This window comes from Bemisia tabaci, chromosome 1, assembly GCF_918797505.1.
Source record: "Bemisia tabaci chromosome 1, PGI_BMITA_v3".
Classification (NCBI taxonomy): Eukaryota; Metazoa; Arthropoda; class Insecta; order Hemiptera; family Aleyrodidae; genus Bemisia; species Bemisia tabaci.
In genome coordinates, this window is record NC_092793.1 from 14,830,160 (window position 1) to 14,849,738 (window position 19,579).

Below are 19,579 nucleotides of genomic sequence, written 5' to 3' on the forward strand. Positions count from 1 at the left end.
TGCACCCGAACGAACGATATTGAGGGATAAGGATCAGGAATCCTGCGATGTCTGTCACACTTAAACAACAACATCAACAAAGTGATCAATTAAAAAGAAAATGAGATTGGTTTGTGAATAATTTCTTAATCTACTTTCATTTTGGACCTATGGAAATAACAATTTACTCTTGATAAACCACAATTAGGTAATATTTTCATTATTCTTGTTCACATTCGAGGTACCGCCATCTTGGTGCACTCGTTTCGGCCTCCATGAACGAGAACCAATCAGAATTGGATTTTTTTTTAGGCCTTTTTCAGGCCAATCCTGGCCCAACCAAAAGTGAATTGTCGTAACTCTGGGTATAAAGCCCCTGTCCAGCCGATTAATTTGAAACTTGGGATCAGGATGTGTTTTCGGACGGTAAACTCGAATTTCGGGTCTAATTTTGAAAAATTCCGAAATCCAAGATGGCGGACATGGCCTAAAATGCTATCTCAGCCCCTGTCCAGCCGATCTTGGTGAAACAAACCGGCAACGCTGGATCTAGATTTGTGTTAAATTCAGATTGTGTTATTTTAGGTTATGTTTATCCCCTCAAAAAATGTAATCTGGTGGGAGTTTTTTGGAATATTGCTCAAAAATATCTGTCATTGATTAACTATCACACATTTTTGTTGTATCAAATCAACTGTTAGTGGGTTACAAAAGCATTCTAATAATTTATTATTTACAAGTGTTTTGTGTGAAATGTTCAATTAAAAATGCCAGCCAGGCATTGCTTTTTCTTCGGTTAGCTGCGCATTCAATTCTTGCTTGCTACATTTCTCGTGAATAAACTCAGGCTCTTTCGTTTAAAATGGTAAGAAGATGTTTCGTTCGCATGCTATCCATTTATTCTAAGTACGCAAGGATTGTAGAAACCTTGTCAAATAATGCTTTTTCATGGTTTGTACTACTAGAGATCTGCGGTCTTCAGTCTGTGAGGAAGCAAGTGCAAGAATGACGGTAGTGGATCTTTGGCCTTTATGTAAAATATCTTGAGTCATCTTAGACAGAAATTTCAAAGGAAAGTAAAGACGTGAAGTATACATGAAGCAAGCGGAAGTTATGTATCCTGTGTAAAATCGGAAACGACCCACTATTGATTGTGAAGCTTTATCATCATATTAGGCTAAAACTATGCTTTGATCTCACTTGGTCTAAGTGGAGTCAAGAGGTGGATGTTTCTTGTTTATTAAAGTTGGACTGTTTCTTAAGCCCCATAGTAAGACTGACAGAGGTGTCATCAGATAAGCTGGCCATTGTTTACTTTCGATTTGCAGGTGTTTTTGCGTCACCTTTATTCACATGAAAACATCTATCTTTTGCAGAAGTGAGAACACAAGTTTGGATAGGTTTTTTAATACCTTTGAGCCTTGCAACACTTAAATTTTTAGCAACACCGAAATCACAACTACATAAAAGTTGAGAATCATCATTGAGAAGAAGTTCTTTTACAATACGATCATGAGACAGATAGGTTTTTAAGGTGGATGGTAGCGAACACTGGTTTGTGCAGAGGTTTAAATTTGTCGTCTGCGCTTGCAAATCGAAAGTAAACCTAGAAGGAGGGCTAGCCACCACTTGTCTCCTCCCTTGAAGAATCCAACTTGAGGATTCACGGTAATGCAAGTAAATATAGGTCAAAGTAAATCTAAGTGATTCAGAGGCAAGAGTGAAGTACCACAACGTTGCGCTGCAGCGTATCCGGTGTTTATGAGAAGCAATTATTTTTCATATTTATGAAAAAACTGAACCAGGTAGTGTAGCAGCATTACTACTGGGAACATAATACCAAATTTGAAGTCACAATACTACAAATTGCTCAGACTAAAACAAGAGGTCTGATGCCATCTAAGGACAACTCCTTATTTTACCTTGGATGTGAAGCATCTACAGGTAGTGGAACGCCTAGGGTTATTATTAAAAGCTCCTTCAATTTTTCAATTTAAAGTACCTTTTGTTCTCAAGTGTTTTCTAAGTGTGTAAACCTACTGAAGTGAAGTGAAATAAACATTATGACATTAAGTATTTGAAACTCAATTTCACCCTCTCTCTTTTCCAGGCAGATGATTTGCAGCTTCCCAATTCATATATTCGGTACTCCAGTGAGTTTTACATGTATTGCGACTCTGATGGGGATACAATACAATATGAAAAAGGATTAGAAATGTTCAAGCGTGCAAATCTTCCAATGAACACCATTCAACAGGTGAATTTTATTTTGCTGCTTGATAAAGCTCTATTTTTTTTATTGTATATTTTTGTAAATTTTAAAAACGTATATTTTGAAAGACATATTCTAAGTTTCTTGCTCACATTTTGATCCTTCGAAATGAGGCATATCGGCATTTTTGCATGAAATTTGCTGGAAATAATCTCGAAATAGTGGACAAAAAACACACCAAAAATTGATAAATTAGTAGTCTGTTTGATCAGTTTTCTGATGAAAAAAAATACCTTTTTGGTGACAGAAGAATATGAAAGAAAAACCATTCCTTACTCTGAACGATTTCATCCTCAATCAACACAAGCATCTCACTTCCATGCAAAATTTCCAGTATTGAAGGTCTTCTTCAGAAAAGTTGGGACATTTTTAAAAATTCAGTGTTAGTCTTTACAACTTCCAACATTATTTCAAAATTTCTAGCATTTTCACCATTATTTTTTGCTGGGTCAGGGAAAAATTTCCCAAGATATGAGGAAATTATGGAAGGTAGCATCTTCTTCACATATGTTTTCTTTTACAGACAAATTATTTCAGTAGAGTGTATGACTTCAAACTTTTTATCTTCCAACATTGATACTTGTAAAAAACCGCCATAAAAATATAACATTCTAGAAATTATCAATACTGAAGGTAAAAGAATGCCTCTTAGACATAATAATGAATGTTGAATTCAAATTGTTCACAAATTTTTGTAATAACGGCACTTCATGAATTGGACAATAATGGAGTATCTTCATCATTCCTTTTTTTTCAGATTCTAGAATTATGTAAAATAACAGAAGGGAACTCAATATCCTGTCAGCAATTTTTATCAGCTCTGAAACTTATCGCTTGCGTCCAAGCTGGTTACACACTTCATCCAGACCTATTAACTAGTTCCTTGGAGGTACCTCTACCTAGGTTTTCAAATGCAGCAGATGATCCATGGCCAGCAAGAGATGATAGTCCAGATTTAATTCAGTTGAGTGATGCAACGAATACATACTCAACTCAGCTTCAAGACTGTTCGGAGAGCACCGATAACGAAACCTCAATTACTTTACGTGCCAATGGAGTCTCATCAGGTATTAATTTCTGTTTTCTTCTTCTTTTTTTTTGGTGAGAGATATGTTCCTTTCACATCATACCAAGACAAATCTACCTAGGTCAGTTACTGCGTCTCTTTTCAAGACCCACTTCCCTACAACCGTAATCTGTATGACATAGAATCAGCTCATCCTGAAATTATCCTATTAAGATTGAGGATTGCATTGCATTTAAACCACCTGCTTTGCAATCGAGTAGAGTCTCAAAAATCATCCGCTGGAAATGACTGACTTGTCTTGATTGGTCTTGCATCAATCATCTTCTCTGTAAAAATACACTTCATGATTGAGAGGAATGAAATAAATCTATCTGAGCACTGGATGGAGTTGAAATTTTTGTTGTCCCAACAGGTTTCGAAATTTTTATTTTCTGTTCAATTAATAAGAGATATGGATTAAGGTTTCAATACCTACAATTTTTACCTCCTGCCCAAAATTGAGATTGTCATTTGTTGAGATTGTCACTTGTTACCATCAAAACTTTAAAGTTTGAGAACTTTTCTTGAGGCAAATTTTGGAAAATTTAAAAGTTTACTTCTGCATGTGAAGGCAAATGCTGTGCACCAAATTAAAAATAAAAGTGTTTAAACATTTTAAAAAAAAATTACTTAGTTAAACAAGGCACTATGTCCCCAAAGAAAATGGCCCGAAAAACTGATGTGTAGAGGTTTTCTAATTAGCTAGCTTAATTTGCAGGTGTTGTTTTGTTTTTATTTTTCACTTGAAATAATTTTTCGTTGTTCCTGCCACATATTTTTTCATCTTTAATTTGGCGAGAAGATCTGCTGATCTCTGTGATTATTAAAACCTTCTGTCCTATTCAAAGAAATCTGATATGTAGCCAGTGGGTTCTGCATGACGATTGTGTCATCGTCTCAGGGTCTGGATCAACATTGTAATTCAGCTTTCAATATGGAAATCATACTTTATCCTCATTTAAATGACCTTAAACGATTAAAAAATGTAGGATACTAGATCTAAAAGTGTGAAGAAAACTCCACCTCTCAGTTTGTACTGCAAATTTTTTTTTTTTTTTTTTTTTTTTTTTTTTTTTTTTTTTTTATAATTTTCCTTTAAACTTAGTTTTAACCATCCTTGGAAATGAAAGCCCGAAACTGAAACAGTTTACATTCAAATATTAGTACCATCAGAGAAAATTTGTAAGAAAATTCCTGCACCAAAAGTTACAAATAACATCAAACCAAACATAAATCACGGCAGTTTGAAGTTATCTAGTTCTAAAGATGCAATTTTTTAAAGCAAATTAAAATTTTGAATTTCTAAACTCAGGGATCATTATTGTTGCATTTAAATGCAAATTCCTATGAAAATCAATAAAATTACCGACCACTTAAGCGTTCGAATGCTAGAGAGTGTTATACGTCGAGAATTCAAACCCCACCTCAACCTTTCAGCTTAACTTAACTAAAATTGCTCCTGGAGTGGTCTTCAACAAGGAACTGTAGATCCTTTTTCAAGTCAATATGTACCGTTTTTAAACAATGTACTCATGTGAATTTTCCCCTTAACAGCCTCCAAGAAAACTTCACCCGATGTTTCGAGCGAGTCATTAACTCCAACAAACAGTGGAGGTGAACGTGGGAGCGCATGGTGCGAAGAGCAAAGAAGACTGTTGGGCACCGAAGAAGAGTCCGATAGACACAGCAGTGATGATGAAGGCAATATTTGGGTCATGACCAGTGAACAAAAAGAATATTATGCAAAGCAGTTCCGATCGCTGCCTAACCCTGCTGGCTTAGTTTCTGGCCACGATGCTCGGATATTTTTTGAAAAGTCTCGATTACCTGTTCAAGAGCTTAGTAAAATTTGGTAAGTTACAACTCCTGTACAAGTAAGATCTTTCTAGCACTCTATTCTTTTTGTCGGTCAATCACCAGGAAGCACAGTGAAAGTAATCATATTGAACAAAGTTGACTACAAAAAATTCGCTTTAGACAAAGGACCCTCGTTGGCCTCAGATTCTCCTCAAATTTTTGTATTTTGCTCATTTGCATATAACATACCTTTTTCTAAAGTTTTCAAGCCCCAGGAAACTCACTCATCGACATAAGTTTAACACTTCCAAAAGACATAGTTTGTCAACAAATTAAGATATGAGATCCAAGTCAAAATGTGTAAAATAAACCCTTTTACTTTTTGGATGTTCTAATACCTGTCTGGCAGCCATTTTTTTGATTATTTGAATGTATATAAGCTCTAACTTTCAAAAATTAAGGAAGAACGTAATTTTTATGGAACTAATGTGTTGGAATAGTTCCACAGTGAAATCTAAGTTTATCTATTCCATGTACCTCCCATGGAAGTGATCATTACTTTTCCAAAGTGCCTTTGTGCAACAGAGTAAATAAAATATGTCTCCTTGCCAGAATTCTGCAGTACTTTCTCAAAAGAAAGAAAGAAAAAACTAAAAAGAATTTCAATTGAAATTAGCGCATGTAAATCCAAAATCGTTCAACCCTGATGTAATTAGGGTGAGCGTCACTGTCACAGTCAAATTAGGTAATGTGCCCTCCTTTTCAGAGGTCTTCGACTTTGCCTAGGATAGTCTGATTTTGGACTAAAAGGGGCCAACCTCAGTTGAAATTAGAGATTTATTTGTATGGAATCATGAGATTTTTTTTTAAATTGTTTTGTTATGGTATGGATTTCCTAAAAACTGGGCCCTCATCATTTGCATGCGATGATAAAGTCTATTAGTAGGCCACAGCAAATGTTAGCAAAAAGTGAATGCCAGATTTGGTGATTTTCAACTTATATTTTCTTTCCATTTTTGTAAGGGATTTTTTATGCCCCTCATCTTCCTAGGAAGTCAGAGATCATTCATTCTAATCTTGCATTTACAGGCAGTTGGCGGACATAGGGAAAGACGGAGCCTTGTCCCTCAGTGAATTTTCAACCGCAATGCATTTAATCGTCGCCAGGAGGAACAACATTCCTTTACCTGACAAACTTCCCCCATCGTTAATTCCATCACCTCCATCGCCAACTGCTGTTAAACAGGTGAGTAAATCATATTTTTCAAACCCAGCAAGGAAAATATTGAAATATGCTGCCTTTTGAGGTTGAAAGTGACAGTCCCTGAAAATAAAAAATGGGGCAAAAACATGGTTGCCTTCCTGATTTGTCATCACAGATTCGATCAAAAAACATATTGATGGCTAAATGAGAAAATCATGTAGGTTGGTTTGCAAGTATCTTAATCTTTTATCATATCTAATTTTTTAATGGGAAATTTAACGTGACCTGTGTGGAGGATTAGTCTTGGACTGGTCACTTTTTATATCAATGGCCGAAGTGCAAAACCATGTACCTATCTCCACTGCAGGGTTTCTGAATTTCTGCTTTTATATTTCTTGAAGAGAAACAAGCCTTCTTTATCTTGAAATTCATTAATACCTATGTATAGAATATTCTCAATTCTGTTGAAAGTGAAAAAAATTAGGAGGATTTCGACCAGTTTTTCAGAGACTAGATCAAATATGAGATTATGAACCTACATATGAAATACGTAGGTTCAGAATGTGCTGTTAACAGAGAAGAAAAATCAAGGAAGTTTTCAAAATATAAGGTGGCTCATTTTTTTTAAAAAAAAAGTATGACAGGACGTCTGCAAAGTTGTAAACAGATATCGGTGGTTTCGAACTCAGGCCATTTATTTTTCACCTAGTAATTTCATTAAGTTGAAAAAAGACAGCTTGAGAAGATGTTGAAGACGAATGTAAATAAATACTGACTTCTGCCATCAATTATTGTGATAAATAGTGAAGTCAAAGAGCCTCACTTCATGAAGTGTCTATGTTAAAAATTAAAATTTAAAAACCTAACAGAACTGAGCCAAAACAATGGAGGTTGAGTCTGACTGCTGCTCAGCAGTCTGATGGCTTGCATGGGTTGAAAATTGATGACTTAAGTTGATAGATAAAAAATTGAGCGGCAGCGTTTTCAACCTATGATTAAGAATCACTCTTCGGCAAAAAACGAGAAATAGTAATTCTTCTTACAATTTGTTTCACGAGTGAAGAGGATTCACTGAAAATTTTAACTTCTGATCAGTTTTCTCCTTAAAAATAAGAAATGAGTCAAGACTTGCAATAGGTATAGTGAAATATTCATTTTCTGTCTTAAGCCATCAATTTACAAGAAAGTTGCCAATTTGCTAAAAAAAAGATGGTTTTTTGGTTACTACCTTGGCTGCAGCAGATACTCTTTCAGTTTTTACTCTTGATTGTTTCTTAAGAGGAATTTTAAAAGCAAATCCAGAAAGTTTATGTGATAATATTCTGCTTTGGCAGTGTATTTATTGAAACCTCAAGGACTATTTCATTAACTTTCTCATTTGATACTTTCATTACTTTTTTGGTATAATTTCAGTAGAATCAGCTTTTCCAAGAATCTGGACAAATATTGGGAATTCTACCATTTCATTCAAATTTTATTACCCAAGGAAGATTATTCATTCTTACACACAAGTTTGTATGTTGAAGCTTCGTCAGTAAGAGAAAAATAGAAAATTAAGGACAAAATACAAAAAAAGAAGGAATTGAGAAGGAGAAAGTAAGGATGAAGCATACTTAAGGCAATGTATCCTACCTTTCTCCTATTTTTTTTCCTTTCTTCTCCTTCCTCTTCTTCAAATTTATTTATTTACTTTAATGGTTCAATTTTTTTTCATTTTAAGTTGAAGACCTCATATGAACTTGTGTGCAAAAGTTGGGAACATTACAAGTATTATTCAAGGTGTTAATGCTATTGATTTTTTAATCTTTTATTTATTTTTTTTTCTTTCATTTTTTTTTTTTTATATTTTTCTTTTTCTTTCTTCAAAAGAGGTTTTGTAGGTAGGGACTGAGAAATAGAACTCATTAGTTTTGTTTTGACCACTTGAGGTCTTCTTTTATTAACAAAAATCAGTCTTAACAAATTTTACAGCACAGATAACTTTTAAACAGAAGAAAATGTGCTTGAATATCACAAAGTTACGTAAATGAAAAAGATTGAATTGATAGAATTATGTACATTATTTACAAGGAATGCAAAAATTGATTTAGAGCTCAAGATTTTTTCTTTAGATTTTGACTAAGTAGAGTAATTTTTTAATACCTTCTTAAGTTTAGTAGGAACTTGCTTCATCCGCTGGTGTCACTCGGGATGGATGGAGTGTTGTAGTCGGTGGGGGTGGGGATCTTCTTCCCCTCCAGAACCATAGCTTGATTCAGCACATTTAGTCCACTTCTTCGACGGTTGGGCCTTGTCCTCCATATCCAGGCATGCCTCCCATTCCTCCAGGCATACCGCCCATTCCTCCAGGCATACCTCCCATTCCTCCTGGCATGCCTCCTTGGCCTGCTCCATGCATCTTGCTCATGATGGGCGAGCATTTCTTCTGGACTTCTTGTAATTTGTAGTTGAACTCCTCTACATCAGCCAGGGTGTTGTTGTCCAGCCAGGATAGTGCAGCTTGACATTCATCATGGACAAGTTGTTTGTCGGATTCCGGAAGTTTGTCTCCTGCTTCGTCAACTGCCTGCTTGACGTTGAATACGTAGCTTTCCAGCTGGTTTCTTGCAGCAATCTTGGCACGCTGCTTCTCATCCTCTTCCTTGTATTTCTCTGCTTCGTTCACCATTCGGTCGATTTCCTCTCGAGACAGGCGGCCTTTGTCGTTCTTGATGACAATGTTCTTCGACTTGCCAGTGCTGTTTTCTTTGGCTGAGACGTTGAGAATACCATTAGCATCAAGGTCGAAAGTAACATCAATCTTGGGCACACCTCTTGGAGCTGGTGGAATGCCGGTCAGATCGAAGGTACCGAGGAGGTTGTTGTCTTTTGTCATTGCTCGCTCACCTTCATACACTTGAATGGTAACTGCAGGTTGATTGTCGGAGTAGGTGGTGAAAGTTTGCGATTGTTTGCAGGGAATGCGAGCATTACGTTCTACAATCTTTGTCATAACACCACCAGCGGTTTCGATTCCAAGTGATAGAGGCGCCACATCGACGAGAAGCACATCTTGAATTGCTGAGCTGGTGTCACCACTGAGAATGGCTGCTTGGACTGCTGCTCCGTAGGCCACGGCTTCGTCAGGGTTGATGGAGAAGTTGAGCGCTTTTCCACAGAAGAAGTTTTGTAGCAGAGACTGGATTTTGGGAATGCGAGTGGAGCCTCCCACTAGGACGACGTCATGGATGGAGCTCTTGTCCATTTTTGCATCAGCCAGGGCCTTCTCAACTGGGTGGAGAGTTGAGCGGAAGAGGTCAGAGCAAAGTTCTTCGAACCTGGCGCGGGACACTTTGGTGTAGAAGTCGATGCCATCCATGAGGGCGTCAATCTCAATGCTAGCTTCTGTGCTTGAGGAGAGAGTTCGCTTAGCTCGTTCAGCAGCTGTACGCAGTCTTCGCAGGGCTCTGTTGTTGCCTCGGAGGTCCTTGCGGTACTTGCGTTTGAATTCTTCCGCTAGATGGTTCACCAGACGATTGTCAAAGTCTTCGCCTCCCAGGTGAGTGTCTCCAGCTGTGGCACGAACTTCAAACAATGAGCCTTCATCAATTGTCAGGATGGAAACATCAAAGGTGCCACCACCCAGATCAAAGATTAATACATTGCGTTCACCTTTCAAATTCTTGTCAAGACCGTAGGCGAGAGCGGCAGCAGTTGGTTCATTGATGATTCGCAACACGTTGAGACCAGCAATGGCACCGGCATCCTTGGTGGCTTGTCGCTGTGAGTCGTTGAAGTAAGCTGGAACTGTGATGACTGCATCCTTGACTTTTGTGCCCAAAAACGCTTCAGCTGTTTCCTTCATCTTGGTGAGAACCATGGAACTGACTTCTTCTGGCGCAAAGGTTTTGGTCTCACCTTTGAATTCGACCTGGAGTTTGGGCTTTCCGCAGTCGTTGATAACTTTGAAGGGCCAGTGCTTCATATCGGCTTGGATTTTCGGATCGTCGAATCGGCGACCAATGAGACGTTTGGCGTCGAAGATGGTGTTCTGGGGGTTCATCGCAACTTGGTTTTTGGCGGCATCACCGATGAGTCGCTCGGTGTCTGAGAAGGCGACGTAGCTGGGAGTGGTGCGGTTTCCTTGGTCATTGGCGATGATTTCCACTTTTCCTTGCTGCCACACTCCAACGCACGAGTAAGTGGTACCAAGATCAATTCCAACGGCGGGTGCTTTTGCCATTTTTGCACTCACTGATGTTAAGTTCACACACGAAATAAGTACGTAAAATCTGTAAAGTTTTAGTGACAATATAACCGAAGAACGGTGTTGTTAACTTTGTAAATCGCACAAGATGTCACCCACGAGAAAACACTGTAAAATCGCTTGTTCGGTTTAGCGCACGTAGTACACAGAGAAGATCGCTTTGAAATCGCTTCGCACTTTTCGAATTTCGTTCACGCTTGCTAGTTCAGTACTGAGCCAATGGGGGCAGCGCGCGCGCTTATATACTCCTCGGTTCTCATTGGCTCTCTCTCGAATGTTCTAGAACCGCCTCTCGACCGCCTCGGGAACGCTCGGCACTGTTCGAGACCGCGGTTCTAGAGCTTCGGCGGGCTTCGGGAAGTTTCGATGACCGTAACCGTCCCGCTCTTTTCAATAGATCCTCGGGAGGGCGGGTTGCGCGGGGATTTCGCGATCTTTCGCGGTATTACCAGCGCGTTCCATCTCCGTCCCCGTCCCCGTTTTCACTTTTCTGGCTGGATTTTTTATTATAATGGGCGCGTTGCCCTCGCTTGCGCCTCACGAACGGGCTTCCGGAGTTCTGGCCTGGCGCAACGAGGTTTTTTTTGCCCTCATATCCCACAGAAATGTTTCTGTAGCGTAATTTTATACGTTTTCTATTTGTTTGTTTTTTTTTTTTTTTTTTTTTTTTTAAATATTTTTTTCTGGATTTTTTTAAAAATATTTTTTTCCATTAATTTTATACCCACCCAATTGATCACTTTCCATCCTAATTTTTTCCCCCTCTTTTCCATCACAAGATTGAAAATTTGAAATGAGAGTCGAACTTACTTTTACATTAAAATATATATATCTGAAAAATGATTATTTTTTTAAACAAAAATGAACACAACCTCCTTCCTTTCTTTTTTACGTTTTTATGGACTTTTTTTCTATTTTAAAGATGTGATCTACTACCTTAATTTCACTGATTGCTGCTGCTTCACCGCAATTGATTTCTAATTTTTTAATCCAGGAACTATATATTAACTTTACAAATTCAAATGTACAGGCAAGGAAACAAATCAACAACCTGTGAAGCAATTTTGGAAGCCAGCGTTCAACCCAAAATCTTGCCCAGACATTTTTAAATACCCCTCGTACTCAGCGAAGAAGCGATTTCTTGATGCCTCTTCCAAACTTTGTGTATTGATTTTATAATATTTTCAGAATCTATAGGTAGAGGAAAATTTCAGAGGGAAAAATGGAATTTTCCCTCTGAAAACAAATTTTCTCTCGGGATTTTTGTTCTAAAAATGTTTTACCTAAAAATTTGTCACCTTTTGAAATTTGTTTACCCGAGTTATTTTCTGTGGTTATTGATGTCCCCAAATCACCCATTAATTCATTTTAATCCTTATCTTTGTTTTAGTGGACAACATTTGTTGATTCCCCAACTCACTCTGTCTCATCACCTGGACCTAAACCAGTTAATTTTGACTTCCACAAATCTGCTGTTGAGCAGGTATAATGAATGTTTCTAACTTCCCACTCACTTAACTGTCTTTCCCTTTTAATTCTCTATTCCTCTCTCCACCTCTGTCTAGCATCAGTTTATGTGGTAAGATCAGGCGCAATTATGTGAGTAGGTGTGATGCATAATGAGAAACCCATCCATTAGTAGCAATGACTGTTCAAAAACTTTTGGAAAATTGGTTAAAAGACAACTCTCAACAAGTTGTTAAAATTTATGTTTTATAGGAAACCCTTCTCAGGTATTTTTTAGTAAAATACACAAGAGGTAAAATTTAAGTAAAGAGTGTTAAAAAGCTCTCAGAAGATCCACTGGAGTTCTGTTACACTGCAATTGTCTGAGAAAAATGTCTAAAAATCTTTAGAAGGTAGTAATTTTTTTAAAAAGACTATGTATGTAAGTACTTGAAAAATAACCTGAAAGGATTTCCCGATAAATAATACCTAAGTTTTTTTAAAGGTTTTTGAAAAGTGCTTCCTGAAGGTCAATTCTACTAGGGCTTTGTCTCCACGATAAGTTTCCACCGACCAAAAATAAGTCATGTGCCTTACGTTACAATTTTTAATTCTTCATTCACTGTGAAGTCCACAATAATGAAAAATAGGAGCAGGTATGGAGGATTTCCAGCTTCCAATTTCATCATATTACATCAAAAATTTATTTTGAAGATTTGGAAGATAGACAGGTAGATGGAATCGGCAGTGCGGTAAATTAGGCAGTAACGAAATAATGAATAATATTTTGCGTTTTGAACTAGGAAATCTCTTGCATTCATTGCACTGATTCCAAATTTCCCTTCATAATGGACCACTAGACAAGGTGCGGATTTTCTTTTGAACAATCCAGGTCAGGAAAGGAACACTGCTCGATTGAGAAGCCTGCCAAAACCGCTGTAGTGTGCGTTTTTATTCACATACTTAGACTCAGAATTTTCTCATGAGCAGGGAATTGTAAGTTTTCGTAACCATTTCTAAATAAGAACGTTGATATCTTGCTCATGAGTTAATTTTAGTAATTTTTGCTGTGTAAATGTGTTCTATAAGAAATTTGGAAGAGGAGCGTTTATCAGAATGCTTCAATTTGCACTTTGTCTAGTGGCCCATTGTTGCTCATCGTGCATCTTTCAAAAAAAATTAAATATACCTGGAAAGTTCAGTCACTAACTAGATTACTTGTTTTTTTAGTTGCATTATTGATGGATTGAAAATAAAGAAATATGATTATTTAGAGAAGTGGATACCAATGAATTGACTGTATCATGAGGCGTGAGATGTTATATGTGAAGGCCTTTCACTCTTTTTTATTTATATGTCTTGCAATGTCATCCTTTGATCGTTATTAATGCAGTAATTCAGGAGGTAAGCTGGCTCACAGAACCTCAAGTTCCTGTTGTGTTTAATACCTATTTACCTTGTGCATTGATTTAATAACTAAACGTGGAGTCTGAATAATTTTTTACTCATTTGTCATTTCTTTTAGGATCCCAAGATTTTACATCCAGTACCTGTCAGAGTTACTCCTGAAGTAGGCGCAAAAGAGGAAACTTGGCCTTCCTCTGGAGATAACAGTGCAATAAGACCCATCCAGAGGCCACAGCCAAAAAAAAATGCTGGTAAGTTGATGAATATTTTCCTTTACCTTTTTTTAATCTTAAAAACTTTATTAAAAATTACGAGTTTGGAAACCCTCTTTGTTCTTTCTGAAGTAAACTTCGTGAAATTTGTATTGGAAAAATAAAAAAAAAAAATCAGGCAGGAAAGCTCTGATACATTTGCATTAGAGAATCACTCAGCTGTATTCCATGTAGGCACGTTTTTAAGTTCCACAAAGAGGATTAGCACCATTGAGATGAAAAAACTCGCTCACCAAAATTTCAACATCAATTTTGAGAAAACTACAATATTGCTAAAAGCATAAATTATAGAAAAACGATTATCGTCCTCTGTACTTTGACATCAGCAGTATTAAATAAATGTATCACAGATTAATTTATTCTACATGTGTCAGACCCCTTTACTATCTTTTTGTTGAGCTGGTGCGGCATTTGAACATATTGTCACTAGTATACGAAGAGGCAGGTTGAAATCAAAAAGCGCGTTCTATCGGCTGAGATCTTCAAAAAATGAAGAAAAATGGGCTTGAAAATTTTGTTAAATTCTATAAATCATTCATATTGACGCCAGATACCAATTAAAATGGAAGATATGCAACTCAAAAAACCTAAATTTTATGTATTTTTGTTGAATTTCCAAAAAATAAAGTGACAACAAATTTGTTAAAATTCTGCCAGGTATTTTCACATGAAATATGCCAAAAAGAATTTCCAAACTCGGATATGTGAACAGCTTTTTCAAGAGTGTTCTCTTTAAAACAAATTTTAATTATTTCTTAACAACCAATTCTACCAGAGTGATAACAAGAAAGAAATACTGAGAAACGTTGTCGGAACTGTATGTAACAAGGTGGTAGAATAGTGCTGGGTCCACGCTATTTTGCAGGGAAAACAAGACCAAAAAGTTCAACAATTTTTGAACGTTTTGGCCTTGTTTTCCTCGTAGAATAGTGTAGACCCAGCATTATTTTACCACCTTTGATAATAGCAAATTAATGTCTTTTGGATTTCGTTTGTTTCAGCTCCACGGCGAGGTGCTCTCCCACCACCACCTCAAACAGAGGATCCAAGGTAATTTTCCATCGCACGACAAACTGAAGTGATCACTCCAAAAGGTTACATGCACTACGAGATGTTTTGGAAGTGTATCCATAGCCAAAGTGTGAAACCATGTATCTCCATTTGCCACATTGCAGACTTCCTGTCATACTTTATTTTTTCTTTGATAAACTATTCAAAGTAATTTCTTGGAAACTTCCTCATTTTACTCTGAAACTAGAATATTCTGTGTAAATTTCAAGTTAAAGAATTGGCTTGTTTCTCTTTCATTAAATAAAGAAGGAGCTTAAATTTTGTAATATCATGATGGAGATTTGTGGTTTTGCATTTTGATCAGTGATATTGAAGCGATTTAATTTGTCATTGTCATGAGCCTCATTCAAAATTTTCTTTCAATCATAATATTAAATCGTTGGCTAATTGTTTAAGCTGGGAAATGAGTACCTCATCTCCCTGACTATTACTATTACTGACTTTTTCCATCGATATGCCATGAGACAGAGTTGAGCCATCAGATTCAGGAAAATAAGTCATGAAAGCACTTAAACTCTTCCGAGGCATTTGATTCATATATAGTCTTTCAGCCTGTTGCAGTAGGCATTAATCTTGCTTAGTTTGTCTGAGTTTCTTTCTTTTTATTCACACTTTTCACACTTTTTAATATGAATTCATTTTTCTTCTACAGTTTTGGTCCGCTTAGCTTACCAGCCACCGTGAATTCAAGTATTCCAAAAAAAGATCCACCTCCTCCTCCACCACCTCGTCCCAGGACCCACACTAGAAGTTCATCTCTTGATCTCAATAGACTGGCAAAATATGGAAATAATGGACCTCCAATCGTGCCCCCAAGAGTTTCCCCAAGTGTGGTGAGTTTTTATTTAATATTATGAGTCCCGCAGGCAAAGGGTATCCGTATAATACAGGGAGATAGACGAGGCAGGAAGGTCCTCAGGCGAAACAGCTGCCTTCTCCCAATTTAAGTCAATCATTCTTTCTCTTCTTCTCTAATGATTCAATGATCAAGAGTCACAAAATTCAGGAAAGAGGATTTAAATTTTTGTATACTTATTTCTATTGACCCCAGATGAATGTAATAGTTCTATACTGTACTATTGATACATAGAAATATGCTGACTTGCCATCGCTCAATTCTTTTTAGAAGTCTAATGTCTACTGACACCTCGATTCTTAATTTTTGTGCGTCTTTTTTCTTCTTAAATACTTACCTGCCAGCTTTTATGTCCTTAATGTTCATTAACTGTCCCCATTTATATAATTTTCCCAAGTCCACTTTAACTCTAAATACCTGCTGGCTTCTGCGTACTTCATTTTCACAAAATGTTCCTAATTTTCTTGCAATGCCTTGTTTAGTGGAGAACAATTGAAAATCCGACCTTACCTGTCAACAATTAATGAAAGTAAAATATGTTATACTTCACTTAGGTTTGTATTCTTCCTCTTTTTCACAGGTTTCACCAAAGAAATTAGCTGGTCAAAAGAGTGAAGGGGAGGAATTTGCTGATTTTACGCAACTCTCCAAAGAAATCAGTGAATATCAACAACCAGGAGGTGGAGCTTTCAAAGTTTATAAAAAGCCAGGTGAATGAATTTAAACTTGGTTAAAACATTTCTCTCATTTTATGCCAACTGAATTTTCAATTCTCAAAAAAACCTCAACCTATTTCAATCGTTTGGGAAAGGTTTTGACGACACAACTGAACTAAGTTTTGCAATGAGTAACTACTATTTCGGGCTCCTTTCAGAAACGCTTTTGTACCATTAGTTTCCCCTTGCAAATATGTGCTTTTTCTGTTAATTCAAAAACAGTTCCTTATTGCGAAATGCAGTCCAACTGAATTTCAAGTTTTTTAATCGCTAAACTCTAAAGAAGCCTCTTCTCAAGGTTATTAAGGCAGTCTTTATTGGCTTTTTTACTTGAAAGGAAGTGTCCTTTTTTATTCAGTAAGTAGGTGTTTGGTTACAACACCTCTCTACCAATAAATATAGCAGCTCAAATATTTTTGTGTTTTATGTTAATTACTTAATATTTTTCATGTCTGTTTCAGTTGTTGAAAATAATGACAAGCCGGCATCATCAGTCATTGTTAAACCTTTGTCTCCAAATTGTAGGTGAGTAGATCACAAGTTCGACATGTTCTTTAATTGTGTCCTTTCTACTAGCATTGCCATCTCAGAGGATAATTGTGTGATGCCGAACAATGTTATCCCAACGTATTGAGAAAAATAAGGCATTAACATAGATTTGAATCCTCAATTAAATTATATAGTCAACGTTAAAAAACCGGACATTGAAAGTTATTGCATGGTTTGAGGTTATCAGTTAAAAACATTCTACAATCATACATAACTGTTAATAGGATTCCTTAGTAATTGAGCAAACGTACTTCTTAGTAAACACAAAGGTACTTTTTTTTCTGGATTTGCATTTTCATAACTCTAAAGCTATCAACTAGATTGAGATGTTAGACAGTTTTGATGCTGTCTGTGTTAATTTACAAATTTTTTTCCTAAGAAACCTCCAAATTCCAAAGCAAACGCTGATGATCAGCTAGGAAAAAAAATCTAAAGTAAGAAAAGTGGCCGCAAGATATTTTCATCTATTTCCAATCTTATTTCTAGGTCATGTACAATGAGTATTAGTAATTTGAAAGAAAGTACCTAAATCGTAAGTTCTGAACCTCAACCTTTGGATAATGCATTAAGCTCTGGAAGAACTAAGAGCAGTCATTTTCATCTAATTATTTTGTGTTCATTTTGCTTCCAGTTTGGATGATCACATCGAACATAATGCCATGTTAAAATCTTTGTGCCAGTCGCTTCAGAATGAACTAACTAGTCTTCGAAAAGAACGAACGATCTTACAGCTTCGATTTGAACAGTTACACTGCCCATAACACCTTCGAAGAGCAGATGGAGGAGGGACAAGGCTAATGGGACAACCAGGTGTTCGATTTTTCTTTTTTGTGTTCTAAATGCTCATCTTATTACCTGTCAAAATCAATGTATACTTTGTTAAAGGTTAGAGAATTACATATCTCAGAACATAAGTAAACTTTGAGTCTTGAAATCTTAGCTCTGATAAATATAGAGGATTCATTTTTGAGACTGAGAAATCTTTTTCATCAAATGGAAATCTTACAGGGTCTTGCATGTGCGTGGTGGTCTATGGTAAAATATTCAATATAATTTTTGTGGAATTAAACCCTTTGAACATTAGTTGTTGAGCTTTACAGCTGTATTTTAAGTATTCTGACTTTTAACTGAGACTTTCCTCGCAATTCATCAAAAAGGTGGTATTTTAAAAAGGGAAACCTTCAAAGTAAGTTTAAAGAAAGTGAGTTCCTTGGTATATTTAAAATAATTTTGTCATACATTTCAAAAAACCTATCTAATTTTTTTCTTTTTTCCGTTAGACATGGCTCCTTTTGAAGGCTGCTTCTCTTAAAATACCTGAGAAAGGAGGCCGGCAGCTTCTAAAATGCTACTTTTCTGAAGATTAAAAAACCAACCAAGGAAAAAGTTCCTAAAATTTATGAAAAAGTTTTCATTTCAAAAACAAAAGAAAGGCCTCGCAAACAATCAATCATTTTAAAAAAATCATGCAAAGAAGTATGTTAATATTCACCCAAGTTCTCCAATCATTTTGAATTGTGATCAAGAATCAGAAAGAAATGCCCAACTCCCGGACAGCTGGGAGAGTGACAATTTTCTTATCACGCATTTTACATTTTCTGGTTCTCTTAAACATTGAACCCATTGTTAGAAATAATCATACTTGTTTTGCATCGTCTAGCGTGAAATATACAAGTTTAAAGACTATGCATGAAAAGAAAAAGAAATCAATGAAAATGTTTTTTTTCTTTTCGTTTTACGACTCGAGATGTCTTTTTCAGCTGTTATTTCTTTCATTATGTGTACATGATATTGATAGTGGCATTTGAAGTTCTTCGTTATCCCTCCTCTGCGAGTGCAGTTGCTTTTGTTCAATAACGCCCATATTTTTCTGTGAAATGTCTTTAGCTCCCTTAAGCTTTCCTCGTTTCTGCTCTGTGACTGGAATTATTTTAATTTGTTATCCGACTCTTGATAATTTTTAAGCATTTTAATAATATCTCATCATGAATTTTAAAAAAATTCTAACAACTGTGATTTTATATGAGGAATGCATACTTTCTCTGTTTGTTGAAATTTTAGAAAATGTTCAGTATAACTAAATGAATCTTGCATTTTTATTGTTTTATTTTACGTCTAGCAAAAGATAAGCAAATCAACGTAGCGTAAAAAGATAATAACTTATAAAAATTAACAACAGGCAGTTATACGTCACAACCTGATATGTCTACATGAGCTTATTTATTTTGTTTCTTTTTACGAGTTGATTAATCGTGTATTTGTTTTTAATATTTTGGTTGTTTCTAATCTTGTAATGAAAAATATCAGGTGAAATCATGTACAATAAGATGATTCATGCATCTTTTATTTGACATGGATAAGTTGGTTGACCAACGCTAAAAGTAGACAGTATTTCTCTCTTTAAACGATTTGAGATATCCTCTCTGTTTTTCTATCCTTTAACTTGTTGAATGATCTGTAGCTTTGAGGGCCACTTGATTTGTTTTTACAGTAGTTTCCTAACTTTTTTTCTTCTATAAATTTTTTAAAAAAACTGCCCAATTTTAGATGAAGTTCCATTCTCTATTTTTCTTGGACTGAAATATCTATTAAATTATAATGTTTTTGATTCAACCACTATCATTGTGTTATATTTTGTGAAAAATTGATAAAAAATGTAAAATAAATTTTATTTTCATCAAATATTTGCCTACTTGAA

General features: G+C 36.0%; 2 protein-coding genes across 3 annotated transcripts; one reads left to right on the forward strand and one right to left on the reverse strand.

Moving 5' to 3' along the window:
• Positions 1-545: 545 nt before the first annotated feature.
• On the forward strand, positions 546-19,563 carry Reps (RALBP1 associated Eps domain containing). Of its 2 annotated transcripts, XM_019053442.2 has the most exons (12): positions 546-844; positions 2,090-2,236; positions 3,009-3,318; positions 4,872-5,169; positions 6,204-6,360; positions 11,955-12,047; positions 13,536-13,668; positions 14,691-14,739; positions 15,413-15,593; positions 16,197-16,326; positions 16,794-16,857; positions 17,513-19,563. In XM_019053442.2, exons 1-12 carry the CDS (start codon positions 842-844, stop codon positions 17,640-17,642), a joined length of 1,695 nt encoding a protein of 564 aa, XP_018908987.1. In that variant the 5' UTR covers positions 546-841; the 3' UTR covers positions 17,643-19,563. The 2 variants fall into 2 exon arrangements, with proteins under 2 accessions (XP_018908987.1, XP_018908994.1); XM_019053449.2 differs by lacking the exon at positions 11,955-12,047.
• Positions 8,227-10,795, reverse strand: LOC109038391 (heat shock protein 68). Its single transcript, XM_019053433.2, has one exon. The coding sequence runs from the start codon at positions 10,538-10,540 to the stop codon at positions 8,582-8,584; it is 1,959 nt and encodes a 652-aa protein (XP_018908978.2). The 5' UTR covers positions 10,541-10,795; the 3' UTR covers positions 8,227-8,581.
• Positions 19,564-19,579: the final 16 nt, after the last annotated feature.